The sequence below is a fragment of the Miniopterus schreibersii genome, assembly GCF_964146895.1.
Source record: "Miniopterus schreibersii genome assembly, chromosome: 8".
Classification (NCBI taxonomy): domain Eukaryota; kingdom Metazoa; phylum Chordata; class Mammalia; order Chiroptera; family Miniopteridae; genus Miniopterus; species Miniopterus schreibersii.
This window is the reverse complement of record NC_138109.1, coordinates 41,253,723-41,269,428: the sequence shown is the minus strand read 5'-3', so window position 1 is coordinate 41,269,428 and position 15,706 is coordinate 41,253,723. Positions and strand designations below refer to the sequence as shown.

Genomic DNA, 15,706 nt, shown 5'->3' with positions numbered 1-15,706 from the left:
GTGATGTCAAGACCTGTGGGGGTAGATAAGATCCAAGGTCTCATTGAGTGTAGCCTTTGTCTCCAGACAGTGTCTCACTTGCATGATCCTATACAGCAGAAAATTCTCCCTTTTTCATAAAATAAAATGTTTGTGATATTTAATGATGTTTATTAACAGGCTGTTCCTTCCATACAGGCCAAATAGCTTGCACCATTTAAATCAATCACTTTGCTTTGTATTCAGCGGTATTAGTTGGTCATTACTTTGGTCCTATAAATGTATCCTTCTTACAGCAAATAGGTTCCAATTCTCTCGTGTTTTTTAACAATTCTAATTAATTTTATAAATATTATGTATGAATAGGGAAATAATTGTTTTATCTCTACTTTACTAATGAGGAAGTTGAGTTTCCCAAAAGGTTAAATGACTACCTCTGCCCTCCCCCCAAAATATAACAACAAAAACAGTTTGTAAGTGGTGCCACCAGGGTACATGTCTAGACTCTTTGACTCCAGATTGAGCTCCTTTCCCATTGCCTCTCAAGAATAAACTTTCTCATATAAACAAACCACTAAGAGGTTAGATTCTAATGACGAGGGAAAACAACTTCAGTAACATCCTGGTACTTTGAAGAGAACATCATTTTTGGCTAATCTCTTCAAATGGAGGACATCTGTAATAGTATCAACAATAAATAAATAAATAAATAAACATCAGTTTTAAAAATGTGTTAGAAATTTATTTAAATTAACTTAAAGAAATAGTGTTTCATTGGCATCTAGTTTCACTAATGGAGACAAGATTAAAATTTAAGAAGATAACTAGAATGTTAAAGAATAAAGATCATTTTATAGCCAAAGTAATCTGCAGTTGTCTCTATGAAGAATAAGGGTGATTAAACCCCATAACACACAGTGATTTCCTTTTCTTTTTAAATTTTATTTTACTGTGGTAAAAACACATAATATGGGTTTTAAGATAAAGTACTATCCTGTGATACTAAGTAATCTCTAAGTGGTCTAAAAAGAATAAATTTAATATGCACAATTGTTCAATCAAAACTTATTTAATTAAAACATGTCATATAAAATAAGTAATTTATATTATGATATATATTATAAATTTTTATATGAAATCATTAGCTCTGGATACATTAGTGAACTAATGTCTGCTCCTTACCTGCCATTATCCAGAGATTGTGCTAAGCACTGTACACACATTACTCCATTTAATCTTCATAATGGCCTAATGAGATACAGGTAGTATTTACCTAATTTTAAAGATACAGGAAAAGAAACTAAGATAGGCTAAATGGTTTTTCCATAACCTAGTGGAGTTGGGATTCAAATGCTGTGCTCCCTGCACAGGGCCACCCAGCCTCCTAAAGTCCCTGTGTAGTAGACAGTGAGACAGGCATGAGCAGAGTAGGAACAATAGGCCAGGAACATCACTAGGACAAAAAGCCCCAGGTACCTAGCAATGGGCAAAACTGGTAAAACAAGGACCTCGCCCCCAGGGTGACCTTTCCTCCCCTAGCATATTGCTGGTCATGCAGTTTAGACCCTCCCCTGACTGTTCTTCCTCTGGCATATAGAGGAGGAACAAAGGGTAGGAGAATAACCTCATATGACTCCCACACCCACTCCCTTAAGCATTAAGGCCTCAGGACAATGAGGCTCTGACCTGCATCAAATGATCTTGGAAGCAGAGTCTCTGCTGACCACAGAGAGTTTTGGTCAAACTGGAGATAACATCTAGACCTCAGTTGTGTTTCAGCTCCAGACCCAGAAAAGCAGTAAGGCCAGGCAGGGCAACACCATGGCTAACATCAGGGCCATGACTAATGACTCCCTGCCCTGGCACAGGCCAATCAGTGGAGACCACAACCATGAAAGGACACACCCAGAAAAGTTGATGAATCTTCCCCTTGGACCTCCCCTAAGATCTCTGCCTTTAGAGAGGGCATAAAAACCTTCAAGATGGAAGACAAAACTCGCTCTCTCCCTCTCTCTCTCTCTCTCAAGCTAACAATGCCTTATTCCTTTAGGTGTGTCTCCTTGTTTTCTTTCTCCTAAGCTCCAGGGGCCCTTCTTTTGCCTTTGTAACTTGTTTCCTGAGCCGACACAGCCTAGCTGGCTCACTTCCTCCACAGCTCACTTCTTCTACCTCTGTGACTTTCTAAATAAAACTTTGCTTGTATTTGAGTCTTGGCTCTGAATTCTTTCTTAGCCAGAACTCAAACTCCTAGGTTGCTGAACCCAGGTTCAATCACCACTAGCATTCTGGTGCCATTTTGCCACTAAGAGCTGAGTTGTTTTGATAAATATAGCATGTTGGAGACACAACTGTTTTCTGGATAAGCTCAGACCTAAGGACCAAGGCTAGAGCTGTTACCCCCAGGAAGTTGAAATTTGCATATGGATTTTAATGGTAAAATCTCAGAAGGAAGTCTTGGGCAGTTCAGACACCAGCAAGAGAGACTTGGGTCCCTCAGTTTCTTTGTCCTGTCTTCTTCAAGGCCTCTTCAGGAGGCCTAAATAGTCCTAATGCTGAGAGAGTTTTCCTGAATAAACTCTGAGGTAACTGTGGCCAAATTAAGCCACAAAAGCACTCTCAGAAGCTCTGTGCTATAACAAATAGTCTGAGCTTATTAATTTGTGGAGGAAAAGGAAGGGTGGCAAGGACACATTTTGAGATAAATGAGTTTTTGATGACACTGGAATTTTCCCAAGGCATTTGTTCCCTTAATCTTATATTGAGTTTTTATATGTGGGCTCCTGAAATAGACAAGGCATTTTTATGATTTTTTTCCTTTTTACTTTCAAGCTTATTGGTGCAAGTGGATGGAATTACTTCAAAGTGGTTCTCTTCTTATCTCTTTCACACAGTGGATGGTAACACATGGTGTTTTAAAATATATTGGTGATAGCAGTCAAACAAAGCTATAAAGTTTCTTATTGGGGATGTAATCTATTCACACTGGATCTTCTGATATGTATTTCAATATAATTTAATTTGGTTCATTAAAATATGATTATCACATGATAATAAATGAATGATTTTTTGTTTCTTTAGTATATCAAGTGATCACACAGTGGATATTATAAAATTATTTGTTGTAAACTCACATGCACTTTGACTCTTTCAAACTGGCACATTCCATACCCAGCGATGCTTTCCAAATAATAAAACACAACTTCTGCTTTACTTGTCAAGACTTACAATAATGTGAATGTTTGTATATGTTTAGATATTAAGAAATAAAATTAAACAGTAGCATCTGCTACATGACCTATAATGTAAGAAGTATGTGCTAAGTGCTCTAATACATAATCTTAGGAGATAGTAAGTTAGATAGACAGATACGTTTTTAATTTAAATTAACATTTAAAAATGTTTAAACATAAGGCTATTTTCTCCATTTTGCAAATTAAGGAATTGAGGCACAACAGTCAATTGATTGATTTAAAATTTCAGTAGCAAATCAAGAGAAAATGCTGAAACCTAATCTACCTTTCTTGACTCCAGATAATGTAGCATCAAACAAAGATTAACACTGAAAAATAAAATTCAAGATAAATTCAAAATAATACAATAATAGGGCCCCATGTGTAGTATGTTAAGACATTATATAATGTTCCACACTAATGATACAGTTTTTATAGGCTTAGACAAAAATAACTTCTCTTCTTGGGGTAGAAAAATTTGAATTCTACAGACATCCATCCTCTTAGAAACTGTTTCAAGTACCTCAAACCAATAATTAATCACCAGGAAAAGTGACAAACTATTATAGATACCTCTAACCCTCCACTATATTTCAATAGTTTATTTTTTAAAATAGGGCTACAAACGTATTCCTAATTTGTCAGTATGTTAGTACACTATTAAGAATTACACTCTGAAATTATGGTATGAGCATATGCTAATGGAATGGAAGTAATTCCATATTTTAAAAGTGTATGAGTTTCCTTTTGATCCCTAAAACCACTGCTCTCCATCAAAATGTGCTCTCTTCAAACTAAAGAAAACATACATATGATTTTATATATGAAGAGAGTTACAGAGATAGAGTAAATGTGGAAAAACGTTAATAATTAGTAAATCTAGGTAGAGGGTGTTTGCTGTACTATCCTTTCAACACTTTGAAATTTTACATTTGCACTACCAGTGATTTCTCCTTTATCCACAGATACTTCCACCCTCTACCCTCCTGGACATCTTAGATGCATATAATTTTAATCTTATAAATTGTCTGGAAATTTCTATGACTTCATCAAGCACAGCTGCACAGAATCTTTTTTTCTCTCTCTCCAGTCATTTCTCTCTCCAACTGGTGGTTTTCAAGTACTTGGAGATTAGGGAATCTGCGTGAGGCGCTTCCAGAGCTCTCCGGTCCTATAGTTTTCCATCGTTGCTTCGTTTGATCAGGGACCAGGAAAAAGATGGTCACCATCCTATTTCTCAAGGAGTCCCCCCAAAAGATCCCTAGAACACTAATTTCCAGAAAATACAGTTTGGAAGCATTTTTCCTTGAAGCCACACTGCCGATACCCCTTTCTTTCTGATCTGCGTCCTCTGCAGTCAGCCTGAGTTGTGAGGGGTGCAGGCTGGAAGAGGAGGGCCCGAGCCTGCAGGGGAGCAGGCCGGGTGGCAGGTGGTGTCTTGCAGGAAGGGGCTAGGGAAGCTGTCATTCTCACTCTCCCTCAAAGAGAAAACGCCTGCGTTCTAGCAAGAAGCAATCTGAGAAGGTCAACACATTTTTTTTCAACCTAAAGTACACAAACATACCTATGTCAAACAATTACTAGGAGTGACAGAGGTCTCAACCTCTCAGTTCAGAATAAAATGAGACAGAACCAAGTGAAAATTTTTACTCCCGGTGATGGCTTTTCTAGAGTACAAGGATTGTTAACTCACAATTTCCTCACACTGCAGGTCAAAAGCTCTTACTTCCAAGCTACCCAGGAAATCCTATAAAAAGCTCATATTTCTTATTTTAAATGTTGCATCAGTGAAAAAATATAGATAAACAATGTAATACATAATATGAAAATATTTTAAAGGCCAAATTACAAACAGATTCCTGTGTGCAACACTTCCACTAGGACAGTTAGTAAGAGATATGTAGAGCTTTTCTGAGCTGTGGCACCAACTGTGCTGTTTGATGCATGAGGAATAATTAAAATAGATGATTGTACTATGCTACAGACAAATGTTTATGGCACTACAGGCTAGGTAGTATGATTCATGCACAGTGGCTTAATTAAATAGACTACCATGTAAAACACTTTGCCTCTAGTAAGATATTGTAATTAAACCTGTATCTGCAATACCCTAGAACACAAAATAGGAAGCAAGTTAGAGTAGCCTTACTGGCAGAAAGGGAACACAACTATTATGAGATAAATCAAGTAAAGTAATAAAATAAGTATTGCCTAGGCTTCCTCTTTTCCTCCTTCATATAGGTCTGAAGGAAAAGTGCTCTAAAAATAAGGAGCAGGAAACAGAAACCATAGTCATTCTTTTATTTTTTTCAACAAATATTTATTAGCACTAGACTTTCCTGTAGGTGCCAGGGATTTGGTAAACGAGACAAAATCTTTGCTCTCGGGCAATTTAGTAGGATTGGCAAACAATAGAAGGTAAAAACAGTGTAACAGATAAATATGTCTTCAGATGATGTATTTTCAGGTAATAAAAAGTGCCAACAAAAAATAGAAAGCGGAATCAGGGGCTAGGAAGCGAAGGGTGCGTTTTGAGATAGAGGAGTGAGAGGAGCCCTGTCCAGCGTGGGGAATGTGAGTAGAAGCCTGGATGGGGGTAAGGGGTGAGCATGGCCACGGCTTCCAGGCAGAAGAAACACCAGTGCAGAGGCCACGCGTGGAAGCCTGCGAGGCTTGCGAAGAACAGAAGGGAGATTCCCATGGCTGGAGAATGAGAGATGAGGTCCCAGGGGCCTGAGGCCAGGTGAGGTAGGGCCGTGTAAACCACGGTCAGCCTATCAGATTCTTTTCTGAGAATCATTTAAATGCCTCGAGCATAATATTGCTGGTGTCCTCACGATAATGTTAAGGAAGGAAGCACTCCGAACACGTAAGGAAAAAACGGGGAGACAACAAAAGAGGAAGGACTGGGAAAAGAAAGCAAATGGGATTTCGAAAAAGGGGCTTAGACGTTAGCAGTTGGATAGTAGGTTTGGTTGCTGGGCCACCTTCCAGCATGTGTCTTGGGGTTTTCATCATTACTTACAAAGCCCTTTTACAGTAAGCATTTTAAAATCCAATATATTGAAGATTTGCAAACACTCAGAGGCCAGGGAAACACCATTTATAGACTTGCATTACTGAGAAAATGCTTGCTCTGATTAAAGCAATAGACTCAGGCGCTGAGGCACAGGCTTCCACTGGCATTCGGTTCAGACTGTGGACTAAGATAATGTCTGTAAAAAAACCCACCAGGATTATACATAAAACACAACGCAAAGCACCTCTGTTAAGCTAGGACTGAGCACTGGGGTTTACCCCAGATGCACCCATCTTTCCAAGCACCTTTGCTCTAACTGATGCATTTGGGGACAGTGCGTCAGCTAGTGCCATCCATAACATCACATTGCAGGTGATAAACCCAAGGGATATCAAATCTGCATGCTTGCCTCCCAGTTTCCACAAACAGTAATTCGTTAAGTCATAAAGAATGGCATAAGCAGAGTTTTTGATGTTATGGGATTTACAAAATAATTAGAAGTAATTCTCTCTCAAATGCACATCCCCCCTTTTCCCTCTGCTTCTAATCCCCAGTCCACCACTACACTCTCACAATGCCTGCAAAGTATCTTTCCAAAGGGAGAGCTATTTATAGCAACTCCATTCTCACAACCTTGCAGTGGCCTCCCACTGGTGATGGAGTAAATCCCTGAGTCTTGTTCATCACTGGAATCCCTGAAGGATGGCTCCAGTCTACAGGCACAGTCTTACTTATCTTTGCCACCTTGGGTCTTGGCGGTGACTCCAGTGAACTCTGCTCACTCTCCCCCATGCCCTAAGTCAAATCCCAGCTCAGCCTAATGGCCGTGTAACCTTAGCAAATTACATATCCTCCTTGTGCTTCACTCTTTTTTCCTACAAAAGGAAGATAATTATACTCATGGGCTTTTAATGAGACTAAGTAAGTAAATATATTTAAAACAACATCAGACACATTGGAAGTGCTGAATAAATGTGAGCTATTATTACTGTCATTTGTCAATGGAATTTCCTTATTATTGTTGCCTTGGACAAAAAAAAAAAATGCCCTTCCCACCTCTCTTCCTGGAAATCTCCTATTCATTCTTAAAGACCTGACACAAGTCACATCTCTTGTGGAAACCTCCCTAACACATTGACTGCTTTCTAGCAGGATTCATTTCTTTGGTGCCCTAATGACAAGTCAATCATCATTTGTCAATATCATTATTTACACACCATTGGTCAATCATTAATGCATAAATTCGTTTTCCAAGTACTATATACTTCTTTAAAGACAAGTACTCTCTCTTTCTCATTTTGTAACTCCCAAATCCAAAATAAGGTCTACAGCATAGTAGAATCTCAATAAATGTTTTGTTCAATCAAATGTTTAATCAATAAATATGTAAAGACACAAATATCTCTCAAAATTTTCCAATGTTGCTAGGAAATAATTCAAGGAAATTGAAGAATATAAGGCACCGATTTAGTAGATTTAGCTGACAAACCAGGACTACATTACATAAAACAATAAATGTGCCTCAAGTTTAGAGAAAGGTCAAGCATGTACTAAATTCACTGTTTTCTTTTTACTCTTCTCCAGTATCCAGCTTTGTCTCATCAGGTATAAGTCCTTTTAGACTATAAACTATATATTTTAATACTTTTGCATTCACATATTAGGCACAGAAGTTCACATTTCGTGAACCTTTGTTAAAATGAAGAAAGATTTCAAAGATATGGTATAACTATAAGGGGAAAGGAAGAAAAACACAAGTATTTTTTCTAATACCCTAATTGAAAAAATATTGTTCCCTGTACAAGCATATTCCCATGTGCAAGCATGGACAGACAGATAGGGGGTGGTGCTCACCCACCAATACATTTGCTCTTCAGAGGAGAGTGTAGGGAAGAGATGTGTGATGGGCCCAGAATGTATTCAAGACAGTCACCAATCGCTTTCTTCAGACAGCATCAGGCTGCTGATGATGGAGGAGAGCTGATGAAGGAGGGTGGACCATCAGCAAATGAAACAAGGTGGAAAAAGCTGGACACTGTGTGGCAAGTGCCAGTCAAGAAAAAACAAGCCACATAATCCAGGTCGGATTACATTACGCCTCAGAAGTTTTCACCTTTGATTTGGTGTTGGGGATAAATAATAGGGTGAGCTAAGAACTCTGGCATTAATCTCTCTACCGCCCATTTAGCAATGCTGAACATTCCATTGACACTTTGCAAAGTCTGACATGTTTTTTTATTTATATTTTCCCATACCATCTAACAATAAGTGTAATGTCCTCTTCTGGGTTTGAGAATTCAAAGAAGAATTTGGAAATTTATGGTGATGGTTCAAGGTCAAAACAATGATTAATGAAATAAAAATAGTTGGAAGGAGCTAAAGCAGTTCAGAATATGTTTTATATCTGCAACATGTAGTATTGAAAAGAACATGAATTTAGCAGCATATTCCTATAGTCAAATGAAACTTTAATGAAATAACATATGTGAGCATTCTAGTAAAGAACTTAAAATATAGCTGGTGTTGGCCATGTGGGTTGAATGAGAATTTTTTTTCTTGCTTACAAAAGTGCTCAATTCTATAAGTTGAGTGAATAAAAAAAGAAAACCTTGAGACCAGTTAATAATGATCTTCAGATCCATGCAGGTTCTTCTAAGTCTTAATATCCATTAAGACCAAAATACAGATTATAAATATTATATCTTATATATAAGTTGATCATGAAGAAAAATTTTCCAGTACCTGGACTTTGAAGTAGTGAGAATGTGTACTAAGTGAGGGTACAGAACAATTTTCTCCAAATTCTTAAAGATAGGGCAGATTTCCATATGTCAAAGATGGAGAAATTGTGGTCCTGCCCAAGGGTAAAGGAAGCAATGAGATAATCACCCAAATTCCTTCCAGATTTAGGATTGTGTAAATATTCTGATTAGTGACAGTTCATTGACTATCTACTTTTTCCCCCAGATATTTTCTAAATAATCTCAGAGTGGGTATTTCATAAGTGTTTTTTACATCTTCTGCCATTGGCTCACACTTCACAACTTAGGTTTTCAAAACCAGAACTGCATGTTCATCTGACCAAAATATGAAATCTACAAATAACTAAAGATTAAAAAAAATTGTTCAGAGGGTTTAGAAATAAACTGTATCCTCTGAATTGTTTAGCTTCATCATGAAAATTACTTTAATTTCAATGCTGGAATCAAAACAATCCAATCTTCTTAAAAGAAGCCTACTGTCTACTGTAAAGTAATAACATGTTTTTAGAGACTTCTAAGTGCATATCTTGGAATTTCTAACTTAAATGCATGGTTTGGAAAATACCAATCGTTGATCATGAAAGGATGGTTACATTTCATCATGACAACGAGGCAAAAATAAAGTACTTATGATCTTATTTCCTCATGTAACTTTTCCATATGATGCTGGGGGGAAAAAAAGCACATAATTTTTAAGATTAGTGAGAAAACCATTCAAATATATGATATGTGTGTAAATTTTCATTGAATGTTTCATGAAAATAAATTTGAAAAATATTAAACATATATTCACATAAAACAATAGAAATAAACACAAATATAGACATAACCAGGAGCTGAAGACAAACTGTGATAGTTTTACTACGAAACATAAGAAGGGGGGTATCTGAATTGGGAGAAGAAAAAAGGTGAAAATAAATAACGGTCATAACTAAAGTTATAAAGTATGTATGACAATTAATGTATTATTTAAACCTTTATTATATTACATTATACCAAAGTCATGTGCTTTATTTTTTGGCAGTTTTTGTTTTAACTTAACTAGAAGATCACTTTGTGTTGTTACCTCAGATATTGTTTAATTGTTCCTTTTGTAACTTGCTGTAAGAAAATTTGTACAGTGCATAAGTAAAACTGGCTTTTTAATCATTTTAAAATTTGGATTTTTTTGGAAAGAAAAAAATACAATATTTATAGCTCTGTGTTCCTAGCACATCAAAAATGTATTCTGAGTAAAATAAAGGTGAAATTATTATATTCAGGAACTCTATAGTAAAGAAAATATTACCAAGGTTTCATGAAGATTTACCATTACCTGAAAATTAACTTACTAAAATTAAAGGTCCTTCTGATCAAAATAATGGTTTAACATTAGCCCAAGTAGTAAAAAATATGAGTTTATTTATTAATTGTATGTGTCCCATCCTTGTTTCTCTAATGAGAACTAATTAACAACACACCTACATACCTTCTCCTACTCAGTTATACTACTTAGAAAATTATATGAAAATACACATGCGTTCAAGGGTGGGGTAAACCATTAGAGAGAGGATCTTTTTAAATCAGTACATACTTAGATATAAATCTCTTCATAAAAATGCTACCATTGGCAGATTTTGAAAAACTTATCATGTGCATTTTACAAGTCTGAGATTATAATTAAATAATAAGATTGAATTCATCCAAGAATGACCACAAAGGTCTCCAATAAAGCAATGACATGAACAACAGTCCATTGTCAGAAAACAAAAACAACCATATCATTTTTAGCTAGGTAAAGTATGTGTTGGCTAAACATGTGGTGTCCATCAAAGGCAGGCTACATATTTCTAAGGGTAACTTGAATTTGCCAGTGCACTGCGCACTAGATTAGGCAGACAGACATTTCAGAGAAATAGAAAGCAGAATCCAAGTAAATAATAATTTTCAAAACTAAATATTCTCAGTTTATAACGTTGGTTGGCAATCTAGTATGCAATCACAAAATCACTGTGTTAGAATTTCGTTTAAGAGGTCCTAGCTCCCTTCATTGCTATGGTCCCTCTTAAATAAAAACTATTGGGATACAGATACCCAATTTTGAAGGGTAGCTTCAACTGAAAGAAAACATTTCCTTTTAAAGAAATCTGAAACAGCAAAGCTTTTATAACTAAAGTTCGGTTTCTATTGTGCTTTTTCTTACATGTCATCATTTTGCAAGTTTAAGGGAGCTAACCTACTGACTATAACACATACACTAAAGGTGGCAGGTTCAGCGCAGTTTTTACAGAGGTGCTCTTGAATTTATTTACTTGGCATTTCCAAGTAAACTGGAGATTTATTTATTATCATTTATATATTTAAGTATTTATATGTTTTATTTACAAGAGGATCTTAAAGACAATAGCAATATTAATCATAAATAAAATTAATTATGTAATTTCAGAAGGGGGTACTTAGTTTTCCCTTTCCTTAGGTAATAAAATGATAAAGTCAATAAAGCAAAAACCCACTAGTTTATACACTACAAACGTAGCCATGCAATAAATTAAGTTTGACTTTAGACAGTGTCTTCCGAAATAAATTAGAACTAAGATTAAAACACTTACCTTGTACCAAAAATACACTATTCAAAATATCATCAACACCCACCAACAAAGCACACAAAAAAGTCACCCAGCACCTCAACAGAGATTAAACAGAAACTGAGTATTTTTGTTTAACTCCTCCAGGTCTCAGTTCCCCTGGTATTAGCTAGGCATTTTTATAAGCAGTAATTTCAAAAGAGTCTCCACAGTTGGAGGCTGGTTTTATTTGGAAACAGCGAGTAGCACCATAACTGAACCCGGTGCCCTACGTACGCCCCAGCGGCCCCGTCCCCACGCATTCCACACCCGTGCTCTGCATCCCTGTTTCCTGCGTTTCTAAATCCCCGTCGCCAGTGCAAAGGCCCGCGGGCAGTCCCAGGTCGCGCCTTACCAGGTGTGGGCCACCGTGAAGCGACGCCGCTGCCGGATGCTCTTATTCACCAGCAACTTTCTGAAAAAGCAGGGCGAGTTCCTGGGCGAGCTGCGCGGGGAAATCTTCGGAGACGTGGGTCTGTTTCCCGGCAGCCTCGGGAGCTCAAGTTCGAGGTGCATTTGCTCCTTGAAAGTCTTGATGCAAACCTCAGGTTCCGAAGCAGCAAGTTGCCTGGAGGAGTCTTTCGCTGTCATGTCTCAGGCGAAGGGAGGGCCAGCGTCCACCTCCCGGATCGGAGCCTCCAGCATAGCAGGGGCTCGGCGCAGGGCCCGCGGCCGGCGAGCCCGCAAACTCTTTCCAGGCTGGCTGCGGAGGCCGGGCTGGGGGTGGGACCCCGGGGGCGGGAGCGGCGGGCGGCTGTCACCCGGCTTCACCGGCCCGGCTGCGCCCCCGAAGCTGCGCCAGGGCGCTGCCTGTCAGCAGCCTCGTCGCGGGTGAGGCTCGTCTGCAGGCTACACGCTGACACTCACGGAATCCATTCAGTGGAGCGGATCAGCTCATGAAATATTCATAAGGCTTTCTGATCAATCCTTGACGTGCATATTTTTTAAAAATCTTACCAAACAAGCTGCATTCACCAACGGGCAGGCAGCAAAACCCTGGTCACCTAGTCACTTGTTCTGTTCTCACAAAGAGCAGACCCGGAGCCGGGCCGCGCGCGTCTCAAGTCTTCATTGAGAATTAGCTCGTCGGGAAAGGCCCCCAACAGTAACTCCGCCCACCGGAGGCTCCTTGGCCCGGGGGACTGAAACAACTGCGCTCTGTGTCCCCCAGCAGCGCTCCCCAAGCTCAGATTTCCACATGGTGAAGCTCCTGTCCTCCCCCAGGGAAAACGTTAAATCAGGGGCTGTCAGAAAGCTTAGCGAAAACAGCCCCCTAAATTCCACGGCTGAATGAAAGAGCTGATTTGCTGAAGTTTGTGTTGTTGTTTTTTCCCTCCCTTCTCCAGAAGATCCAAGACAGCATCAATATAAAAAGTGTCAGCTAACAGGAAAACATTGGATTTCGTTCAGTCCCCTGAGGGTTTTAAGCTAATCTTTATTCTAACAAACATTACCTTCATTCTTCTGTTTAAGCTCATTGTTCATGGGTTGCCCACAGCAGCCTCTCTGTTCGATACAAAGTCACTTCTGAAAACCAGAGCTTCCCAGGATGGAAATGGAGGCACTAACTCCCAGTTCAAGTGGGAGTCCAAGGTCAAGAATTATACATGTGCTTGTGTGTGTGCAAGCAGGTGTACAAGTAGTGCTTGCGTGTGGATATATTTACTTGCAAGTGTGTATGTGTGTATTTTGTTCACAAAGGCATGGAAATGAGACATATGGGCAGGAGAGTCCAAAAAAAAGTCTCAAGTTCCAAAGTATATCAGTCACCTGAAGCCTGCAGCTTCTATACTGTAAAAGGCATGAGGAAATAAAAAGAACACTATGGCGCTTGAAGTGTACGGATGTTGAGCAAAGCCTGTACAGACAATGACTGCCATCAGGGCCACTCTGATCTCACACAAAGTTGACAAATAGGAACTAGGGCTGACCAGCAGGAGTGACAGTTAAGATTCACAGTAAGACTTCAGTGAAAAAGGGAGACGTTTGTTTTTTCCTCTCCTGCACCTTTATAAAGTCATTAATGTATGTCATATACTCTGGCTGAGTAGCTAAAGGGCTGAAAAAGAGCAGACAATATAAATCCCGCACCAGCCCTTGGGGAAAGTGATTCCAACATAATAGGAAGGGTATATACTCCTAGTTTACAGGTACTACTTTGGAAAGATATCAATATTTCAATAATACATTAAAAATATATCATGAACAAATGCAAAGTCATAGAATATTACAGTTGAAATGAATCACCTTGTTCAGCTCATTTCAAAGACAAAACAACGGATCTAGAGAACTTTAGTGACTTGTTCAAAGTCATATATGTAGTTGATATTAGAGCTAAAGCAAGAAGTCAGGCTTTCTGATTCCCAGTTGAGTGCTCTTTCATTATATGATACAAAGAGGTCAAATAGTCATTTTGTGCAGTGAGGTCCCAGGACATGTTCTTTATACATTTGAAGATATTTTAATTGCCCTATTTAAGAGCAGGTTGTTAGTAATATCATGGGGGAAATATGGTTAATGCTGTCTACTATTTACTGCATTATGAAAACAAAGTTAAGACTTTTCTTCAACAATAATGTGATTTAAAGCTGGGACATGAGAACATGTGATATCCTGATGATATTTACAGTGACTTATTTGAAAAATATAAAATAGCAATTGGAAGTCACTAAGGTCTTTTTCATATTCACTCTTTAAGACTGCTAAAATACAGTAGGCATTTAAGAATTTTTCCCCCCCAAATTATGGCAAATTTCATAACCCAGATTTAGCTGTATCTAAACTGGGGTTCAAGTAAGGAAATGTTGACATAAACTTACTTAAAGCAGTAGCATAATGGTGCAATTATAATTACTTTCCAATTCTTATTGTCAATTTATGTGACATTATGTGACATTTCACATTACTCTTTTCACTCTGCCTACTATGACAGCCAATGTCCCAGTTAAAGGAATTTTGAGAACAATCTTAAGAAATAAAATTCTTAAAAATATGTAAAGTCTGTTAACTCTTCCTACTCCAGATAACATTTAGGAATACTCAAGACAATTGAAATGCAGGACTTAAAAGATAATCAATCAGACTACTTTAAAGTCTAAATTAGTTACATCTGAGAGGAGGAAATTCATGTTTACAGGTAAATGCATGAAGATTTGCTTCTAGAATCAAAATGCCAAAGAAAAACTAGACACTTTGTTAAATATTGAAATCAAAGATGACTCTTGACAGCAGAAAACAGGAGATGGTATCTAAGAAAAAGTAAACAAGATCACAGTAAAAGCAGATACACTCCTGCTTTATTTCAGCCAAGAATATACTGTTTTGAGAGAGAGCGCCAGAAGAACAGGAGGAAAAGCCAAGAAGAAAGTAAACAGAGTTTGTGCATCCTTCTGAGTGGCTAGGAAGGCGCTAAAGAACCAAATTGAAAACCTTCCAATACACATGTAATGTTTAACTCTTGACACCTCAAAGGAAGAAATGAGTAATTCTGAGTCAGTTTATTAGTGTGCAGATAATTGCCCTTAAGAATGATTTGAGAATTTCAATTATAACTATGTTTCCACTTTTATAATGAAATTCCTGGTATCCACATCCATCTAAGCTACAAGAATTAAAATTTTATCATAATAGCCCAGCCAAAGTGGCTCAGTCGTTGAACATCAATCAAGAGGTTGCTGGTTTGATTCCAAATCAGGACACATGCCTGGGCTGTGGGCTCAATCCCCAGGAAGGGGAGAGCAGGAAGCAGTTGATTCATGTTTCTCTCTCATAGATGTTTCTGTCTCTCTCTCCCTCTCCCTCCCTCTCTCTCTAAAATCAATAAAAATGTACCTTAAAAAAAATTATCATAATAAAATTTTATTAAAGGATCTGAGTAGAGTTATATGGTCAATAACAATCAATAAGGTACAATTTATAAGAACTATGGACAAATTGATAATTTTTTACTGAATTGAAATGGAAAGCAAATTAAGTACAACCAAACAAAATGATAAATTTACACTGTAAGTATAACATTGTTAACTTTAAGTAATAGCTGTGTAATAAAATTATTTTAAATAAAAATAGTTACATTCTTTTTCAGACTTTAAAATTTACCTGGAATAAATTTTC

The 15,706-nt window shown here is 37.8% G+C and overlaps 1 protein-coding gene across 5 annotated transcripts in view; it reads right to left on the bottom strand.

The window, feature by feature from the left end:
• PDE4B (phosphodiesterase 4B) overlaps positions 1–15,706 on the bottom strand; it is a 472,365-nt gene that overhangs the window by 322,160 nt on the left and 134,499 nt on the right. Inside the window, exon 1 of one of the 5 annotated variants that reach the window (XM_081145576.1) lies at positions 11,949–13,087. The exons of the other annotated variants lie outside the window; for them this stretch is intronic. Within the exon in view, the coding sequence (XP_081001702.1) occupies positions 11,949–12,184 (236 nt within the window). The 5' untranslated portion in view covers positions 12,185–13,087. Of the gene's footprint in view, positions 1–11,948; positions 13,088–15,706 lie in introns of those variants that run through there. 5 annotated transcript variants of the gene reach the window in all.